The 21,771-nt window shown below is 43.1% G+C and overlaps 1 protein-coding gene across 1 annotated transcript; it reads right to left on the bottom strand.

The window, feature by feature from the left end:
• Window positions 1-581: 581 nt before the first annotated feature.
• ICMT (isoprenylcysteine carboxyl methyltransferase) lies at window positions 582-12,182 on the bottom strand. Its single transcript, XM_031963735.1, has 5 exons — window positions 11,904-12,182; window positions 7,965-8,053; window positions 6,863-7,032; window positions 5,427-5,644; window positions 582-3,768 (listed from the first exon to the last, which is right to left on the bottom strand). Exons 1-5 carry the CDS (start codon window positions 12,087-12,089, stop codon window positions 3,586-3,588), a joined length of 846 nt encoding a protein of 281 aa, XP_031819595.1. The 5' UTR covers window positions 12,090-12,182; the 3' UTR covers window positions 582-3,585.
• Window positions 12,183-21,771: the final 9,589 nt, after the last annotated feature.

Below are 21,771 nucleotides of genomic sequence, written 5' to 3'. Positions count from 1 at the left end.
TGTGTATGAGTGAGAGAGAGAGACAGAGAGAGATCAGCACCCTGGTATCCAATGCAATTTGAGAGAAATGTGTTTTAAACTCCACACATTCTTAATATTGAAATCAATAATTTTATTTAAGAATTGGAAAGAATAATCAATATCTGTGAAAGAAAATTCATTTAAAAATATTTAAATAAACATTTTCTTCATGTAAAAAGAAGAGTAGAATAATTACTCCATTAATTGAATACATCCTGGGTCTGGGACAAGCTTCCAAGAATCAGGCACACAGGACCATGTCCCTAGCCCATCCCAAGTGACCAAGCTTTTGTAGGAGCAGAACAATGATACAATGAGCTTCCCCCAAGGGAGAAATACTCAGATTTTTAGAGCATCCCTAACTTAGTACAAAAGCCACATAGAATAGGAACTCAGATGCTACCCCAGGCAATAAGTGACAAAGTGCCAAGGAGGAACAGTGGTTGACTGAACTCATTACTGAGAGGTGATTGCCTATAGTGAGTTGGGATTAAGGTTTCCTTCAGCCTTAAACAAAGATATTTGTACTAATAACCTATAGGTTTAGGAATATATTTCTATATATACTTCCCCCCCCCCCCCATTCAGAAATCTAGCTGAATTAGGAAGAATATTATGTAAATGGAGGGAAAGACAGGACTAATAAAATTGACTACCTTTTCAGCAGCAATTTGTACTAAGGAACAGTCAGGTTCATGTCATCATTTACTGACTTTGTAAAAATAGATTTGGCTCCTAGTCCTACTCATTCCCTTGTAAACTCAACCCAACCTGATTCATTGAGGAGTCCTGTGAATAACCGCAAGGCCAGCTAAAGAAATGCTGCTTCACTTTACACAGCTCTGGGCCCAAGGGTTTCACAGGACCCCTTTTCTAGATAAGAATATATATACATATTACATATATATATATATCCATTTAAAAACTTTGAAATATAAAAAAGCATCTCCTGCCACTTCATTATTTAGAAGGAATTAGTGATGTCAACTGTAAAGTGAATGCCAGAGAAGCAGTGAACTTATCCATCTAATTTTCTGTACTGTACACAGTTATTGCTAAGTTTATATATTTTAAATGAAACTGAAGCTCATGGTATCAGATGGAAGTCAAAAGTCCTCAAATCCTGCCCTCAAATATTTTTGTTTTCTCCCCGTAATTGCCGACATCTGCCCTAATGTAGGACTGATTTCTCACCTGCTCCCATAAGACTGCCACAAGGTTTTTCTATAAACCAGAGTGAAACACAGTATCCAGGGCAGCTGAATAGCAGCAAAATGTCACAGTGCAACCTGAAGACCTGGAGGTCTAGGGTAGCCTGGGATTGGGGCTTGGTCAAATGAAGGTAATGCACTTGGGGATCTAAGAGGATGAGTAAATAATTACACCCTGATACCTGTAGGCTTCTGGTCCACGAAACACAGGTATAGTAATTAACTTGTCCCCCCCAAGAGCACATGCCACAGTAAAAACTGTTCAAAGTTCAAAATGTGTGGCCTTCAAGAAAAGAAATGGAAGTCTGGATTTGGTCCTTGCTGGATTCAAGCAAAGAAAAATCCTTCCTCACGTGCCAGGGGGGATGCCAGTCTCTCAGCTCAGCTGAGTTTGGAGAAGAATAAGGTGGGAATTAACTCAATTGGAGCCACTAACAGTGCACATAATTTTACCATCAAGGGCCAAAGGGCTGCTGCCAAGAACCCCAAGGACCACAAATTCAGCAAGTGCCTTTTTCTTAATCTTATCTCAAGTTTGTAACTAAAGCAAAGACTGAAAGTCTAGCAATTTTCATGCAGTTCTCCTACCAGCAAGTTTTCCTACCAGTAATCAAAGAACTTGTAAAGCCTCTTTGGTATATAGGAACAGAAAATAAATGAAGCCATGAAACCTGGAAATAAGTAACATTTCTAAATTGGTAAGACCTAAGACGCTTGGAACATACATTTTAGGTGTGTGTGCATATAATGGGTACACACGATCATTTTTTCTATTTTGCACGGATTGTAGTTTTCTCTTAGACAACATCTCTCTCATTTATCTGAGTTAAAAATGTGTAAGAGACATTCTTTCTAATGAATCCTCACAACACCCCTGTGAGGTAGGTGTCATTATCCCCACTAAGCTCATGGGGAGATTTAGGCACAGAAGGGTTACTTGACTTTGCACAAGGCCTCATGGTGAATCAGTGGTAGAAATGCTCTCCCCACTGGCCCCAGATGCCTTCACGTTCATAGCTAGCTAGTGTCACTTCAAAGGATCTCACACCCAGACTAACTCTGTAACGATTCCAGAATCCAATAGGCATTTTACCTCTTAAAGCTTGTACATTTGATTTGTAAAACCAATTATTTCCCCTGCACTTGGGAAAGAACAACGAGGATCCCAGTTGGGATTAGAAAATTGATTTTCATAAATGAACTCAAATTTGTAGTAACATATCATCAAATGCCAAAAATCATGAAGCACGCTGGAAAAAGAGAACCACCAAGAACTGGGGTTAAGAGCGTTAGATTGTAAATTTTGGACGAAATGCAAGAAGTACAGCCAATAGGCAGGCAATTAAATGGGTGAGTAATGGCCAGCAGAGCTTTTCAAAACATCTGCAATGAAAGCTTTCTGTTCCCTACTCCCTCTCTGACAGCAACAAAAAGAGGTCCCGATACTGGGAAGTATCTCACTTTTCACAAACGCCACCCTTTGGGAAGGAATAAAAAGTAGGAAACAAATCTTCCCACAAAGGTCATTGGATTTGGAAAGTTGCTAGTTACACATTTTGCCTGGTAGGGAAAATTTTCAATTTTAAAGAGTTCTCACTCACCTTAAGACAATCTATAATCATTTTAAAATGTTAAGTTCCCACACCTATTTGCTGCCAAATATACATGTGAAGTCTAAAACAAAAAATAAAATGAGTGAATAACATTGCTGCTAAAAAAAAAAAAAAAAAAAATTACAGAAATGGGGAAAGCCAAAGCATCTTATAAGCAAATATTTCCAACATGGTACCGATGCTCATGCACTTGAGGAGAGAAACCAAGAGGTCAGAGCAGTGAGGTCTGAGCTTGCCTGTTAAATCAAGTTTGACAATCCAGTTTCTAATGCAAATAAGAAGCACTTATATCCCCATCCCCACCCAACACCCATAACACCTTTTTTGCCTTTTCATAGCATTACTATTGGGAAGCAGTTAATCTACCCGTGTTGCAGATTCTTCCACAGCCAGCTCCTTCCTGGTGGGCCCTGGAAAGGCTAAGCAGCTGGTCACCAAGTTCTCTTCTGAGGAACGCCACCAGAGGAGGTGGAGTCACTTCCTCCTAGTTTGCTTTTAGCTACAAGTCCTACCTGTCATGGCCAGGGATGAGTATGGATCTGTGTCTTCTCGAACCCATTTCAAGGCCTTCTGACTGCCCAGCCCTTAGTGCTTCTCCACAGCATAATTGGTAAAATACAAAATGACTAAGAGAATCCTTCAATTTCTAACAGAGAAGCTCATGTGGCTCCTTTCCTCATGCGCCCAGAGCTGGCGTCACCTCCTCAGAGACACCGTCACCCTTCATGCCATGCCTTGGATTAGAGTTCCACCTTCACTCCTTTAATAAAAGGTAGGCCTGTGGGCACCTTCTTTTTATATTCTAGATATTCTTCTCCAAAAAAGTGAATTAATGAGATTTCCTCTTCTTCTGTTCGATCTCTAAAAAATCTCCAGACTGTCAAAGCATATGCAATGCCACATATTGGGTTAGCGAGCATCACCTAGAGAAGGAGAGAAGGAAGGAGTACTGAACTCAGGACACTAATAGCTCATCCACATTTACTCAAAGATACATTCTCTCTCCCTCCCTCCCTTTCCTTCCTTCCCTTTTTGTGTCTCCGTCTCTCTCTCTCCCCTTCTATTTCTCCTTCCTCCCCCAACCAACTTTACAAGTGATTACATGAAATGCTCTCTTCAGGTTCCTTTCAGCTCTAAAGTTTTCAGAATCTATTAAATCAATCCAGTTTCCATTAAGTTCCCCAAGTCACTCTCTTGGACTATAGTAGATGCTTGGGGTTGGATGCTATTCATTTTTTTATGCTAAAGAGGACTATTCAAGGAACCTTATTGTTGTTCTTCTAGAAGCTAAAATCAATCTAGCAATTAGTTAAATCACCTTGAATTTGAATCTAGGTTTGTCTGTTTATCACTTATGAGAGGCCTTTTAGAAATTAAAAACTGAGCACTGGGGGGCTCAGTTCCTTCACAGATGTGGGTATTAGATGATCTCTCATTTCTCCTTCTACTCCTTGGAGGAGGATGGGTCAATGGAAAGTGTTGGATTTAGGACTGGAAGAGTCTTGAGTCAAAAATCCCAGCTCTGATAATTACAAGCTGTATGATTTTGGGAGCCCCCTCCCCTCCCAACCTCAGGTCTCACATCTATATATAAAACAGGGAAGGCTTTCCCCATCTACCTCACAGAATAAGAATTAGATGAGATACTATGTGAAAAGTACTTCCCAAACCTATATAAACGTGAGTTAGTGCAATAAATGTCCAGATACTGTAACTCTCCTTCCAGTTACCAAATAGCAAATTAAAATAAAAAGCCACAACTTCTTCCTCCTCCTCCCTTAAATGTGTCCATCCCAATCCCACCCCCATGTCTAATCCCTAAGTACATCTTTCACAGCATCTCAGAGCAGCTGACAGAAATGTCCACATTCTCAGGAATCAAGCAAAGTGTGAATTTTGGCTGTTCACAGACTTGACAACTACAGAAGATTTCAAACACTGTCATGGGAAAATATCAAAGCCAGAGGAAGTAGCTGAGGGCAATAAGATGCTGTGTAATGAATGAAGTAGAATCTGGAGAGTGGATTCTCTGTGGATGATCCGGTTTGACCCCTCTCCTCCCCGTCCTTCCCCCCCTCCCCCTCCCCAAACTGAGTCCTGTCTGATAGCTTTCCATCTTACAGATGGCTTCCAAAAAGCAATGTAATAATGCACAGTCAAGGAAGAGAGACTATTTAGGTCACACTGGACCAAAGTGTCAGTGTGACCTCATTAAATGAGCTAACCAGTCCAGTGACAGAGCTGAATTAGCAAGGCAAGCCTTCCCTAGTGCTCTCTTTCCAAGGAGCAATGTTTATTCTAAAAGGATAGACATGCTAGGTCTATATGGAAAGTTTTTCTGGCTTGGGGGAACCAGACACAGGTTACGTTCTGGTGCCTTCAACTTCAGGAAGAAAAGTCACCACCTGTTATGTTGAGGCAGAGGAGCCAAGAGTGGAGAGAAACTCTTATCAAGCAGAAGATAACACACTATTAAATCTCCTATTGACTCCTGGCTTCAGGTATATGTTACATGTTACAATTAAAATCTGATTAAAAAAAAAAAGTACAGGAAAGAAGGATTCCCAATTACAGACAGTACCTGGGTTCCAATACTCCAGTAAAACCATCCAACATAAGAGGGGTGCCTGAACCAAGCATACACGCCACTCGTCACTAGAGTGTGTGTTTCTGATTTTTCGTTCTGAACAACATGGTTGAAATTGGAACCAGCTGTAAACATGGCAGCTTTCCGAAGACACTCCCCAAAAACCACCATAAGCAGCCCTGTAACACTGAGCCACACTATCTGCTTCATTTCTGCAATAAAAGACACAAGAGAAAACAAAATGATCAGACTATTCCACTTGGAAGCTTACCTCTCTTTGAAATCCAGCTCCAAGAAATTACATCTTTCAAAGACAGAAAGATGACATAATTATTTGGCCAGGGTCACATGTTAACACTCATGATATAGCAGCAGCCAAATTACGTCAGCATAATATTCCTAAATCGGATAGTCCATACATCTACATAAAATAAAATGTTTCTATACAAGGTAAAGAATTAAAGGGCAATGCTCCAATACATAATTTCTATTTACTGTAAGTAATCAGCTTGACCATTGTATGAGCAGTTATGTGCCACAGCTGCCAGGAACATCAACTCCACTATCCATTACTTTGATCATGGTTGCAACGAAGAAGGAAATAGCAGGAATGAATCAAGCACATTTGACCAGGGCCCTCAAAAGGCAACTTCCGAACTTGACTTTGAGAACCAACCTTTTATTTAGTAGTTCACAAAACCACAGTCTTAATGTCACTCAATATCAGAGTATATTACAGACACGAGAGTTTAACGGATTTGGTTTTTTAAAGGGACTTTTAAAATAACAATTTCTATATAACTGGTTTTTAATGTAATTCTATGTATTCTATTTTTGCACTTTAAAACATGATTCTGAGAAAAGGGGTGGTCTCTAAGCTTCACCAGAATGCCTCAAGGGTCCACAGCACCGGATCTGGAACTACAGAAGGCTGGGGATTTAAATTCAATACCATCTTGAGAACCAACCTTTTATTTAGTAGTTCATAAAACCAGTCTTAATGTCACTCAGTATCACAGTATATTACAGACAAGAGTTTAACGGATTTGGTTTTTTTAAGGGAATTTTAAAATAACTTTCTATATAACTGGTTTTTAATGTAATTCTATGTATTCTATTTTTGTACTTTAAAAACATGATTCTGAGAAAAGGAGTGGTCTCTAAGCTTCACCAGAATGCCTCAAGGGTCCACAGCACCTGATTTGGAACTACAGAAGGCTGGGGATTTAAATTAAATACCATCTCATACTGGATATCAAAGAAAAAAAAGCGGTGATTTCAAAATCAAGGAATATTACCCAGCAGAAAGATTCATCCTTCCTAAATGATTTAGATAAAGGGAGAAAAAAATTGTATCTATACCCCCGAGAAAGTCAAATGCTATTCTCCTTAAAATCCCATACCCAAGGGGAAAGGATATACATACCAACCTGGCCAAAAGTAATTTTCAACTGTGAACTCTATCCAAGAAGAGACAGCAGCTACTGTATACTCCAGACTATGGTTCAGAAGAAAAGAGTCCAGGGAGAGACTTTTGGGATTATTAACTGCTGTCACTAAATACTCAGAGTAATGGAATAATGATAAGGAGCACATATACCTAAAAAAAAAAAAGAAAGAAAAGAAAAAAGAGAAGGAGAGATAGATGACAAAGTCTAGAGTGAACTAGGTTGTGATGCTGTTCACTTGTTCATGGAGTCTATGAAATGGGTGCTGTCACCTAGTCCAGAGCCAACACCCAGCACCGGCTGCAGAATTATTCCTCTTTCGTATAGGAAGAATTTTTACTGGGACTTGGTTTTTTAATTCCACAAACAATAAATAAAACATTAGGTTACTGTACTGTTTGCTGTTCAGACCTCTTAAAAAAATGGCCATTACATGTGAGAAAGCATGAAAATGGAGTAACAGTACAAAATAAAGCTACAATGTATGTCAATTATAAAGTTTAACATAACTGCAACATAATTCCAGCAAAGAAGGCTTAGATGGCTCACAGTACTGATAATAGGATATAAAGCTCTTTACCTTTAGGTCACTGGTTCAAATCCAGGTCAGGGACTAGAAGGCTCAAGGGACTGAAATCATATTGTAGGGGAAAATCCTACAATGGCCCGTGGGGGATGCACTAGATGTGACCTAATAGAAATTAGAGATGGAAAAGGCCTATGAATCCAAACAGAGCCTTTCACCTCAATGTCATTGCTCTGAATCCCATTCGGGTCAGGACGAGACACATCACTACACACACAGGTGAAGGACACCTTCAGGGAGATGGTCATTCAGACCTGTCTCCTGACAACAACAGGGCCAGATGAGAAGGATTCATCCAAATAACTGAGACCTAGAAGTCTGATCAGAAACTGGAGAGGTATGACTTGATAACAAGTACAGAACAGCCTTCGGAAAGTCAGAGATGAAATACTGTGACCAAGAGGTGAAAGGGGTAATGAGGCACTAGTTCTAATTCTTGATCCATCCATACCAACCCATCCCACCCGCTCACTGAAAAACAAATCCCTTATTGCTTACCAGCCAAAGTGATTCCAAGAAGACTGGCTAAAACTTAGCAGCAATCCACAGCCGAAGACGAAGCCGAGAAAACAGGCCCGGATGGCTATCTGAATGAGAGGGGGGCGGGGGAGAGAGAGAGAAGGAGGAAGAGGAGAGAGAGAAGGGAGGGAGGAAGGGAAGGGAAAGAGAGAGACAGAGAGAGAGGAGGGAGGGAGGAAGGGAAGGGAAAGAGAGAGACAGAGAGAGAGGGAGGGGAGAGAGAGGCTCTATCACCTCACGATCCCCACAGGACTCTGTGCCACAATACAAAAACCTCTGAATGCTGACCCAGATGTGGCAATACCTTTTATACAGAATTCAGAAATTTCAAAGACAGCTGGGAAAAAAAGCTTTTTTCCCAGCCTCGATTCAGGATTTTGTAAAGGGGATTAGTGAATCTAATCTTTTGAGAGGACAGCCAAAGAACATGACTTCCCCGAGCTTACCCCTAAGATGCAGGGCAGAGCCCCAGAGGGCACGAGCCTCTGGGGCCAAGTCAGGGACTGGCCCTTTTAACTTGGCAGGGCACCTTCAGTTACATAAAAGAAAAGTCACATGTTTGCACCCCACACACATCTGCCTCTGCTACAGCTGCTGACAAGCATCAACTGAGAATAACACCCACTTCCCAGGCTAGGGAGGGTGTCAGGCCTTCCTCCCAAGACCTCCCCTGCACCCTCAGGGAAGTCAGCTACCAGACCTGAATATGGAATAAGAGACTTCAGGGAGCTGCCCTCCTCTAATAACGATCTTCCCATTCACTCCCACCATAAATGCAGTCACCTAAAGGTCCTGGCCCTTCTCAAAGACCCCCCTCACTGCAGCCTTCCCTAACTGCCGTCCCTCACACCCACAAAGGCTCCTCACCCCCAACCTTCCAGTGCCCATACCTTTAACCATTCTGAATCCCCCACTTTATCTCTGTTCTGCAGCCCTTGACTTTCAATTTATACCAACGCCCTAATCCTTCCCCCACTCCGATCCCAACTGCCCCCATCTCCTCCTTCCCAGCCCTAGTCCCTGGGACACTGGAAATTTCCCTCAGCCTTCATCCCCTTCCCCCCAGGCTCCCAAGTGCTCTGGCACTACTGCCCAGCTCCAGGCATCCCCAACAACTTCTTTCACCACACTGAGGGCTCTCAGAACCCCCCTGCCAATGCTTAGTGCCTGCTCTCCAGCCCTAAACCCAAATGACTGTTATGGGGCAGCTAGGTGAGCAGTGGGCAGAGCCTCAAGTCAAGAAGATTCATCTTCCTGAGTTCAAAGCTATGTGACCCCGAGCAAGTCACTTTACCCCATTTGCCTCAGTTTTCCCATCTATAAAATGAGCTGTCAAGAAAACCCCTAAATGGGGTCACAGACTTAAACATGACCAAACAAGTGATTTCCACCACCCAGCTCTAATGCTGGACCCTATCAGGCCCTGAAATTAGTCTTCACATACCCTGCGCACATAACTCCCAACCCTGTCTCCCCTAATGCCCTATGTTCCCTTCTTACTGTGTCCAGCACAGCCTGTGACCTCCTAAATCTGTGTCCCACTCCTTTTCCATAGCCCCCACACATGCCAACATCCCTTTATTCTCCCTAATATTCATTTCTTCAGTCTCCCCAAATGCACCCCATCATCAAAACACAACTGAATGTAGTCTGACACGAACTCTCTTCTGAGGGAGAGAGAATGCAGCTCCAGACTCTCATCATCCTCCACTCAGACACTAATTCACCTAACCCATAATACCTGGCTTCCCTTTATCCTGATTAACAGCCTAATCCCCAACCCCCCCAAGGCAGCCCCAGCCACATCCCACATTAACCAATTCTGTCCCAGTGATCTCCCCCCAACAATCTTTCTCATAATAACTGACCCCCTGATCACTACTCTCTACTCCCCCCCCCTACCCCCCCCCCCCCCAACTTACCACTCCCTTCTAAAACTCTTGCCAAATAACCCGGATCATTATAATCCCCACTCCTGTCCTCCCCCATAGAAACTATTTCCTCTAACTGTACATCTTCCCCCCAATTGCTCTCCTAGTACTTTAGAACTGATCCCAGGAACTACCACTTCCAAACCTGGCACCCAAGCCTATCTGCCAGGCTCTGGGACTGCCTACCCCTCCATAAGCCCTAGGTAACTGCATTTAATAACCCCAACCTGTGCCCTCCACCTTAGAAACAGGAGCTCTCCATAACTGTGGCCTTCTAAACATCCCCTCCCCTTACCCAACCTCCTCTAAACTCTACTTCTCATAACTGATACAGGGTCCATCAACTTTGCCTGCCCCCATAACCACCGGTCTCCCTAACAGCCCTTATAACCCTACTTCCCCCCCTCCCCGTTACTCATACAGGACTTTGGTTTCCAACACCCCACATCCCTCCTACCTAAATGGTAATAGCAGCAGCTCTTCAAAGATCCAGGAGCCCTCTGTATCCTGCCCAAATGAGAGCTCCCCATTACTCACAAGACCCCCCCCATGGCCCATAGCCAGGAGGTTTCCTGGACCCCCCAACCTACAGCTCCCGATTACTCACAAGGAACTGAGCCAGATTGGCACCATCCCATCTCCCATGGACCCCTTGTTCTCCAGTTCCCCATAACCGCTTTGTGGATCCCCCAAAACGACAGCTCCCTATTACAAGGAATTAACCCAGGTTAAGTATCCCCTGGTTTCATTCAGTGTGCTCTTCTTTGCCACTTTCTAAAACCAATCTTCCCATCTTTACCGCTGAAAAGGGAATGGCCCAAATAAACACCAGCCCAGTGTTCCCCAGCTCTTCAGCACAAATGGCCCCCATAACCCCCCCAAAACTACAGCTCCCCACTGCCAGCTAAGTCCCACACCCTTCCTACTGGCTTCAGCCCCCCAAAATAGGCAGCTTCCCACAATCTCCTCTCCGGGAACCACATACCACCCAACTCAGCTCCCCAATAGCTACAAGGAACCAAACAAGCCAAGTGTCACACGACCCCATGGGCCTAGCACCTCAGTACAAAGCAGAGCCCCCAAACAGCTCCCTGACTATCCTAAAAACCCAAGCTCCCAAGAAGCTGCCACAGGCAGCCCCTACCCCTCGTTAGCAGGGCTGCTCCCTGGACCTCGACCCCAGCTCACCAACGCTCCCAGACCTGGCTCAAGCAGGCAGCCCCTTGGCCTCAGCTTCCCCACACCCGATTCCTGGCCTGGCCCCCATAGCGAGTGCAGAACGTGACCCGATCTCGGATGTCTCCCTTAACTCCCCCCAAACCCAGGCTACTTGTAGCAGGAAGGTGACCCACGTGGATATCTCTGGTCCCGGGCGCCCCTTAATGCCTTGGCTCCCCCACAGTGAGCTCCTCATGGCTAGTGACCGGATGACCCAGATGTGCGCCCCTAGTCCCGGACCCCCCAAACTGAGCTACTTGTTCCGGGTGAGATGAGCCAGATGCGCGCCCCTGGTCCTGGGCCCCCCAAACTCAAGCTACTTGTTCCGGGTGAGATGAGCCAGATGCGCGCCCCTGGTCCCGGGCCCCCCAAACTCAAGCTACTTATTACTAGTGACCAGATGCGCGCCCCTGGTCCCGGGCCCCCCAAACTGAGCTACTTGTTCCGGGTGAGATGAGCCAGATGCGCGCCCCTGGTCCCGGGCCCCCCCAAACTGAGCTACTTGTTCCTGCGGAGATGACCCGGGCGGGCGCCCCTGTCCCACCGCGCCCCTTAGCTCCCCCAGATTTAGGACCCCGCAGCGGGCAGAAAAGTGGCCCACGTGGGCAGCCCGGCCCCGGCCCCGGTAGCTAGAAGGGAGGTGGGCCGGGCGGGCGCCCTGAGCCCCCCCGGCCCCGGCGGCTCCCCGCAGCCGGCCCGGAGGGGGGCGCCCCTGAGCTCCCCCGGCCGCGGCCCCCCGGCCCCGGCGGCTCCCGCAGCGGGGGCTCACCTGGTAGCGCGCCGGCGGGCGGTAGAGCAGCAGCAGCAGCGCGTTCAGCGCCGCCACGTACAGCGCCAGCACGGTGCGGGCCTGCAGGCCGGAGCGCGTGAGCAGCGGCAGCACCACCACCGACGCGCCCAGCAGGAAGGTGGCCAGGCTGAGGCGCGCCTCCGAGCCCAGCGCGGCCGGAGCCATGGCGCTCAGGGCGCTGCGAGCGGCCGAGCGAGCGTCGGACAGCGGCTTCGGACAGCGGCTTCGGGCGGCGGCCGCGGCCGCCGCTGTAGCCCCGGGAATCCCGCCGGCCCACCGGCCGCGCCTGCGCACTGCGCCGCCCGAAGCCGCGCTCTGACGAGAGAGTGCCCGGACCGGGACTCCCCGGGCTGGGCCGCCAAGTATCGCGAGAACGTCACCGCCCTCGGGGACCGCTGGCCTGAAATTGGCGCGAGCTGAGGACGCCACACCCCCTCGTCCCCGCCCCGCCCCTCCAGTCCTCCGGGAACAGCCCAGCCTCTGACTTAGAACGAGCTAGGACCGGGGAGGCCCTTTGGTGTGAACCCTTCTTGGGGCAGACTGGAAAACTGAGGCCCCGGGCTGGGAAAAGGACCCCAGACCAGAGCTGGAAGGGACCTCCGAGGCCAGCTAGTCCGACCCCCTTCTTTTACAAATGGGGAAACTGAGGCCCCGGGATGGGAAAGAACCCCAGACCCAGACATGGAGGGGATTTCTGAGAGCATCTAGTCCGACACCCTTCTTTTACAAATGGGGAAACTGAGCCTCCGGGATGGGAAAAGGACTCCAGGCCAGAGCTGGAAGGGACCTCCGAGGCCAGCTAGTCCGACCCCCTTCTTTTACAAATGGGGAAACTGAGGCCCCGGGATGGGAAAAGGACTCCAGGCCAGAGCTGGAAGAGACCTCTGAAACCATTTTTTCCGACCCCCTTTCTTTACAGATAGGGAAACTGAGCCTCCGGGAAAGGAAAGAATTTGTACAAGATGTTTTCATTGTGTTTGACTAAAACATCAGAAATTAGGTTTTACCCAGGCAAGCAAGGAGGCTTTATTAAATACCAACTATGTGCCAAGCAAAAGCAAAGTCTTTACACTCTGCCCTCAAGCAGCTCACATTCTAATAAAGGGACACTAAAAAAACAACTAAACTCTCGCTTGTAAATGGGAAATAGTATTAGGAAAGAACAAAAGGGTCTCTTTCAAAATGTAGAATTTGAGGGGAGGTGGGATTGTTTCTTAGCTGAAAACATTTTCTTTTTGAAATTGAATTAATTGAAATTTCAATTGAAATAAACTTCAAAATATTTATTAAAACAAACAAGTTCACAGGACTCAGGGTAAGAACCTTTGATTTAACCCAACCTCCACAGGCAAAGCAGAAAGCTAGAGAGTCAAGCAGCCCACCTCGAGAGCCTTCCCTTGCCCAGGGTCACCACCCATTGTTCAGGTGAGATCTTGAAAGCTAGGAGGCAGAAGTAAGGAGAGAAATAGTTTCAGGCACGAGGGCAGCCAAAGCAAAGATTGCAGAGGGGAATGTAGAGTGTCATTTGTGATAAAAGTGGGCTAGGTTTTGGAAGAACTTTAAATACCCAAAAGAGGATCATATAATTGATGCTGGAGGCAATAGGAAGTCCCTGTATTTTATTGACCTCGGAGTCTTCAGAAAATCACTTTGGCAGCTGAAAGGAGGATGGATTGGGAGTGAAGGGGCTGGGGGAGATCTGAGGCAAGGAGGCCAATTTGAAGGCTATTGCAATAATGTAGGTGAGAGGTGATGAAGATGGTGGCTTCTCAGCTGTCCTTTGAAGAAAGATAGCGATCTTAAGAGTCAGAGGTGAGAAGGAGATCATCCCAGATGTGGGGACAAACAACTGATACGGGGAATGAGGGACACTGCGAGGAGCTGAGTCACCCTGATCACAAGTATCTGAGAAGGGACAGAAATCCAAACCTTCCTGATTTCAGATCCAGAATCCTAACCACTACCGCTCCAACTATGAAATCTACTGGCCCCATCACTAGAATTGTCCCAAGATTAATATGACCTTAGAGGAATCCTCCATCCCCTGGAGAAATCTGGGCTCTTCCAGATAAAAGATGACAAAAACTACTACTCCAAATAGCTGAAATTCATGGATTAGGGACCGTTTAGCTAGGATTCCCAGGCTCCTTTTAAAATGCAAATATAACCTGGTGGAGTTAACACATTAAGCGACAGATTTGTCATTCACACTTTAGTGTGGATTAGTTTGATTCTAGTTATCTACAACCAAATGGGGTCAGTTCCTTAGAGTTTTGATGAGTTAGGGAAAAAGTAATTTTGGAGCCTGGGGCACAGAACTGGCTGGCCTGAAGGGAGGAGGTTTGGGGAAGATTGCTCAAAGGCACCTAAGGGAGGAAGTGGGTGGGTCAAGGAGAAACTTCTTCAAGGTATGAAAAATCAGGCCATTCCCACCAGGACCCACGCTTTTGACACTGTAGTGTTTTTTGGGGGGAGGTGGAGAGGGGAGAGGGAAGGAGCAGGAATAACAAGAGAAAAAAGAATCAGGTTAAAAATACTTTGGGCTCTTTTTAGTACAGTATTACAACATATGCTTTAAGAGAAGGGTTTATTTTGGACTAAATCAAACAGAAGAGTGTTTTTGTTCAGCTTTGTCCAGCTCTTCATAATATGGGGTTTTCTTGACAAAGATTCAGGAATGGTTTACCATTTCTTCTCTAGATCATTTTACAGATTGAAAAACTGAGGCAAACTAGATGAATTTATTTGTCCAAAGTCACACAGCTATACAGGGTCAGACCACATTTAAACTTAAGTCTTCTTGACTCCATGCCCATTGCTCTATCCACTGAGGCACCTAGCTACATTTAGAATAATACCTAGCATTTATTTAGCCCTTAACAAATATTTCCTCACTTTATTCTCACAGCAGCTCAAAGGAGGTACAGCTGAGAAAACTGAGACCAACAGGGTGAATTTACTTGTCTAGGTTCACACAGATAGTAAGTGTCTCAGACCACATTTGAACTCAGGTTTTCTTGACTGCAGACCTAATAATCTATCCCGGCTTACACCCGACTCTTTGTCTATATCCACATTAAAAAAAAAATTAAATTAAAAAAATTTAATTTTTGAATTTTAACAGTCCAACCAAATGTCAGCTAGATAATATAAATGTAAGGTGTATGCACACAATTTACAGCCACTTACAGAGATGCAATAATAATAAACTTCACAGGAATGTCAAAGTATTTCAACTTTCATGGAGGCAACTATTTAGATATGACTGATGGGTTATAATTTTAAAATTCACATATGTGGAGGTAAAGACAACAAAAATTACACAAACTCCTATGTGATTATCATGTGAACATCAGGACTGTTAAGCAAAATATGGGACTTAATGGGTCATCTCATCAAAACTCCTTATTAAAAAAAATTTTTTTTGTTTAATATCCTCTGCTTTTTAGATCCCCTTCATCTTCAAAAACATTCCCCTCTCCTATCCCAATCAGATAGCCATTCTCCTTTAAAAAAAAAAAAAAAAGTGAATAGCTCTTCTCAGCAATCTGGTGATCCAAGACAATTTCACTAGAATTGGAATGGAAAGTGCCATCTGAATCCAGAGAGAGAGAGAATCATGAAGACTGAACGTGGGTAGAAGCATAGTATTTTCTTTTTCTTTCTTTCTTTCTTTTTTTTTTTGGTACAACATGACAAAAATGAAAATATGTTTTAAAGCATTGTATGTGCATAACATATAATGGAGGCTTGCTATCTTGGGAGGGGAGAGGAAAAAAATTGGAATACAAGATCTTGGAGGAATGAATATGAAAGCTATCTTTACATGTATTTGAAGAAATAAAATACTATTGAGAAAAATATTAATAAAAATATTTTGATAACAAAAAAGAATGAAAAAACTAATTCTAGCCAATTAATCAACAGTAATTATGGTGTCTCACAGCTGGAGTTCATTATCTTGAGAGACACATTTTCTAATTTCTTTTCTGGGGCCAGATTTCCAGTTCCAGAGACCACAAAGATGACAGGTCAGGTCTTCTGACTTAAAGTCACCATACCCCATTGCCATGTAAATAATATTCATTTTGAATTGAAGTTGGGATAATTACTTTCTGTCACATTATTGATGATTTGGCTCCATTTAAAGATATTTTGATTTGTGAGGCTGCATGATACAGAGTGGAAGATACTAGTTTGAATTCTACCTTTTCTGCTTACTACCTGTGGTGAAGCCATTTACTTCTGAGCCTCAGTTTCCTCCTCTGTAAAATGATGGGGTTGGTCTAGATGAAAATCTTCAGTTCTCTCCCAGGTCCAGCTCTGAGACCTTTTCTGGTCCTTTCTGATGCTAGAAGAAGGAAGGAAAAATTGGGTTAAACTCAACTTTTAGAGCTAAAAAGGAATTTAGAAGTCATTGTACAGAGGATGAAGCAGAGGCAAGAAGAGGTTAAGTGAAGTGGATTTAAATTCATATATTCCTGACTTGGAAGTGCAACCTGCCGCCCAATACGCCACCTCGTGGCCTCCACACAATCCCTTGCAAATTGTGAAGTTTGTAATATTTCTAAGTAGCAGTCAAGAGGGCAGCCTTTAATCCCTCATATAATCTAAACTTTGTGGTTTTAGGATATTTCCCTTTAGCATTAAACAAATTCTGAATATCGACCTTCATAAACTGACTTTTTTTTAAGTTGTAAAAATCTGTCCCAGGAAATTTTTTTTAAAATAAAAATTCACCTATTTTTAGGTACTTATGACCAGTATGTCCAGACTCAAGCCTTAAATTTCCATCCAGCCCTTTATTTTAGGAATTAAATACACTATATCTAGACCCTTCCTAGGATCTGACCTGGAAGCAGTGATGCACACTAGAGGGAGCTCACTGGCTGCTTCATCACCGCTGATTAAGACCAGTTTGGGATTCCTGGAAATGCTCATTCCTAAATTGGAAAGCCAAGCAAATCCATCATTTGCATCTGTTAATTCGCATCTGCACTGAACACCTTCTTTCTCTCTGTGATGTTCTCCCTAAAAATTGTGCTAGTCTGTGAAACAGTAAAATAAAAAGTTATTCAGATGAGACAATTGGATTCTGGGCAGAAACTGTTGTCCCTCTTAACTTTCATCAAAGACAGCAGCCTAATGATCTTTTCTAAAGAAGGAAACAAGGAAGAAAAAACACTTTGAAGAGGAACAGAATTTGAGAAAATCAAAGTTGTTTTTTCTTTAAGTTGAGGTAGTGAGAGAGGAAACTACCCTGTATTCATTCCTATGCTGACTAAAAATTAAACTATTCGGTGTCTTGCCCATAGAAATAATAGTATTAAAAACAAATGCTTTTTTTTTTTCATTCATTCACTGGCAATGGATTGTACAAATGAATTTTTAAATGATGTGACCACTTTATAGCTAAACACATTTGATGGTCTTAGATGTAACAAGTCTATTTTAACTCAACTGGAGAGGCAGAGGGACTTAGGGGATATAAACTAGCCTCACAGCAAGGAAGACCTGCATCCAAGCCCCAACCTATAGTGGTTGTGTGATCCTGGGCAAGACACTTAACTTTTAATGCTCTAGTCAACACTCTAAAGCTGTAAATTATTATTATTATTTGCTGAGGCAATTGGAGTTAAGTGACTTGCCCAGAGTCACACAGCTAGGACATGTTAAGTGTCTGAGGCCAAATTTGAACTCAGGTCCTCCTGACTTCAGGGCCAGCACTCTATCCACTGGGCCATCTAGCTGCCCCTTATAAATTATGAAGAAATCATCAACCTGCCTCCTAAATGAAGTTCCTTAGCTCAATGAAATTATAACATGAAGCCTAAATTGATTCTACCCCCAGCTTCTAGTATCTCCCAAAATATTGTATATTATCTCCTCCAGCTAGATGATAGGTTCCTCCAGGACAGAAATGGTCTCACCTTTGGTCTCTATCCTTTAATCAATGTTTATTTACTGACAGTTTGAATAAAATTTTTTGGAGAAACTGGCATGCAAGAAAGGATGCTTGGGGCATAGGCCTGGACTGCTCTCAAAGAGTTTAAAATCTTGTTGGGGTGATAGGAAAAGACAGGAAAAATTTGGAGAAGAGAAAATGGGGTGGGGGAGTCAATCTCACTTTCCTTTTCTTTTAAATACGAATTTGAATATGTTTTGTTCTGGGAACTGCTGCTGGAGAGCAAAAAGGCACATAGAAGAAATTCCTTTCTCATGCAGGAATAAACCTTCAACACAGACCTCCCCAGTCCAATGCCAGTCACATTCCTTCTGTAGAATCTGCTCCTTGCTTTGAAGGAAGTTTTTCTGGATTTTAAACAGATTCAGCACAGTTACTTTTAAGAATGGATTTTAAAACAAGCCCCCCAAAAGTCCCTTATTGTGGCAAACTTCATGAACTGAATAAAATGGATTCACTTTCTATTTTGTTTGTGTGTGAGGAGGCAGGCATTTAGACTTAGATTTAGACTTAGAAGAAACCTTAGAAGTTTTTGGATTCAATTTCCCTCTCAGTACAAAGAAACTGGAGGCTTAACGAAAGTAAATAATGATACTCAAATCACACAGGTAGGGAATGGCAAAGCAAGAATTCAAAGCCAGATCCCCTAGTGTTCCATCCTTCACATGTACTGATAAGGTTTGGCACAGGGCAGAGAGTTGTGGGAACTCGTACCAAAGAGTTAGTTTAGATTTATCACCCTCCTCCCCCACAAGATCTGAGTTTAAAGTTCCTGAACTATTGAATTAAAAAGTCACGATAACGAAGAAACACAAGAGACTTAATTTAGATTTATTCCTCCCAGGAGGTAAATTCAAAGTGATCGAACTAACTATTGAATCAAAAAGTGTTAACACAAGATAGTCTGGATTTATTGCCTCCAAGATGTGAGTTCAAAGTTATTGAATTAAAGAGTTAATCGAAGAGAAAAACACAAGGAAGTTAGTTTAGAATTATCCCCTCCCCCATGTAAATTCAAAGTTATTGAATCAAAACAAAATTAAACTTTTGTTTTACACAGATAACTAAGTTATTTTTCCAAAGCTATTGATGCCTTTAAAAAAAAATCGTGTGCATTTCTGAATATACTCCTTTTCTCCCTAACCCTGTGTGCCTTTAGATTGTAACAATTTTTTTAAGTTCAATAAAAGCAATTTAATCTAGTCTGATAACATATCAGAAAGACAGGTATCTTTCCACACCTATGGTTCCCCACCTTTCCGACAAAAAAAAAAAAAAAAAAAAGTAAGCTCTATTTTTCTCATCTCTTTCTCTGGGGCCAAGATTGGTCATAACGGAATTATACAATATTGAAGAAAACTAAGTCAAGGACAGTGCTTCCTTCACAAGGCTCGAAGACTGAGAAGTGTATGGACGCACACCAAACTTTTAAATTGGGTCAGAGTTAACAGGACAAAACAGCAGTCTTGGTAAACTATTCCCAAAGTTACTTGTCTTTAAGGGAGGCCCCCTTCTTTTTAAGGAAGACTTCTTCCTTCAACTCAAGAGTCATTCAGCTTCTTCGGCTCAGATATTGTTTCCATGAGAAAGCCAGGATTCTTGTTTGCATTGTATAACCTCTCTGGGGCGGGGCCCGTTGGGTGTGATTGCAGGATTTCCAGTGAATCCTGTTTTCTCTAAAATGTAGCTCTTTCTCCCCTTTCTCCCATTCTGCTCCTGGTGAATGCAAGTTCCTCATCTCAAAAACTGTGTAAATGATGCGGAATTTATAAGTGCTTCAGCCCAAAGTGCATGAGTTCTAGGCGAACAAAGGGGTCCCGGGTAAATATTTAGAGATTAGAGCCAGCTGGGGAGAGATACAAAAGCCAGGGACAATAGGTTCTTTCTCAATGCACTCTTCTCAACTCCAGCAAAGCAGTATTCATGCACTTACTTACTGGAGAGCCCAACTCTATTGTGTTTCCTCCGGGGTCCTTTCGCTGTCAAACTCGTTTGTAGTCCAAACCAAACTAAAGAGATTTAAACAACTGTAGCCTCTCCAATCCCATCTGGAGACAAGGGACTTGAGTTACTTAAGGGCATTTGCTCCATCCCCAAAGTTAATTACTCGTAGGAATCACTTAATTCTTCTTTGAAACATATACTCAGAAGATGAATTCTTGAGCACCGGGGACAAAATATCACTGAGAGATACAGAGCTCCCCAGTTAACTTTCGTTTGACCACTGTTGACTGGATGACACCCCCTACTCTTGGGAATCCCAGAAGCTAAGGATATTGTGGGGACCAACCAGACCTTTTCTCTTCTTGAATCAACTTTCTCTGAAATTTCTTTTGACTCACAATGGACAGAAGGACAACACAGGGACAAAATAGCACTAAGATGCATTATAATAGCTGACATTTATATTGCACTTTCAGGTTTATGAATTAGTTCACATTCGATTTAACAAACATTTATTAAGTGGCTACCAAGTCCCAGACACAAAAAAATAGACTTTCTCAGCCTCAGAGAGTTTAGATTATATGAGAAGGGGCCAAAGATGGGACAGCCTGGATATTCTGATAGGAAAATACAACCTGATAGGAATCCCCTGCTTCCTGATGTCCCCTGATGGGACACCATGGACACTCTGATAGGAAAATACATAGTAAATTCAAAATAATTAGAGTGTTAATCCTCTCACTATCTCACAGATTCTCCCAAAAGCCCTCTCAGGTACAGTCATCATTATGTCCATCTTACATGTGAAAAAATTGAAGCTCAAAGAAGTTAGATAACTAGCATTCAAATACAATCTTCCTGATTCCAGGTCATGAAAACATAGGATTTTAAAGTTGGAAGGGACATTGGAAGGCATCTGGTCCAATCTTTTGATCTTTCAGTCTATATCCACTAATGATGCTCCTTAAGTTATACTCTTTAGCATTTTATTTCTGATGATATTTTTTAACTAACATCTTCATTTCATTTACTTTTCTACTTCATCTTCCTTTCTCTCTTGCAGAGAGACTATTACTATAAAGAAGCATTTTAAAAGAAGGTGGGAAACAGTGTATCAAAATGAAATAAAATATCCATCCACTCTGACATTATATATAGTGGCCCCCCACCCTTAGTCCTCCACCTTTCAGAGCATTAAAAAAAAAAAAAAAAGATAGCTGACATATGTCTGTGGTGGAAACTATTATGCTATAAAAAATTACAAGCAGGTTGGTTTTGGAAAAATATGGTATGAAATAGTGCAGTGTGAATCACGCAGAACCAAGGAACGTTGTATACAATAATAGCAGTATTGAGAGAGTAACTGAGAATGAGCTCTTCTGAGTAATAGGAACATTCAAATCAAGTACAAAGGACTTGTGAGAAGAAGGTCTTCTGAATAATATAAACATTCAAATCAACTATAAAGGACTTGTGAAGAAAAATACTCCTCCATAGAAAGAACTAACATAGGGAAGTATGTATTGTATGGTACCACAAATATAACTATAGCAAATATTGCCCTTTTCCATTTCTGGGTTGGGAGGAAAGGAGACAGCTCAGAACTCAAAATGTAACATGTATAAAAACCTACCGTTGACACATCCCTGTTTTCCACCTTAAAAGCAATATGGGTAATAATGATTTTTTTTTCCTTAGGAAAAATTCAGGTTTCCCCAAAGGTTCTCTGCGTCAGATGTGTTCTATTTCCTACCCCACTCTGGGATCACAGTATTAAATATGGAAAAAGTCAGGCAACCTACATTAAGGGTTGCATAAGCAGCCATGTCTAAGTTTATCACTCCCCTTCCCAGAGGTCATGGTCTCTGTCCTCTCATTCTCATACTCAAGCAGGGGTGAGGGTAAGTGGGATGAGGGTAAGTGGGATGAGGGTAGGTG

This window comes from Sarcophilus harrisii, chromosome 3 (genome assembly GCF_902635505.1).
Source record: "Sarcophilus harrisii chromosome 3, mSarHar1.11, whole genome shotgun sequence".
Lineage (NCBI taxonomy): Eukaryota > Metazoa > Chordata > Mammalia > Dasyuromorphia > Dasyuridae > Sarcophilus > Sarcophilus harrisii.
The sequence above is the reverse complement of the archived record's forward strand: the minus strand, read 5'-3'. Positions and strand labels throughout refer to the sequence as shown.

What these genes read in the sequence shown, in the direction of transcription:
- ICMT (XM_031963735.1), bottom strand. Translation starts at nt 12,089, where the DNA reads ATGGCTCCGGCCGCGCTGGGCTCGGAGGCGCGCCTCAGCCTGGCCACC. An exon ending in TGAAAATTACTTTTGGCCAG is followed by an intron (nt 5,645 to 6,862) that starts GTTGGTATGTAT and finishes CTTTTATTGCAG; the next exon opens with AAATGAAGCAGATAGTGTGG. An exon ending in ACTGGAGTATTGGAACCCAG is followed by an intron (nt 3,769 to 5,426) that starts GTACTGTCTGTA and finishes CTCCTTCTCTAG; the next exon opens with GTGATGCTCGCTAACCCAAT.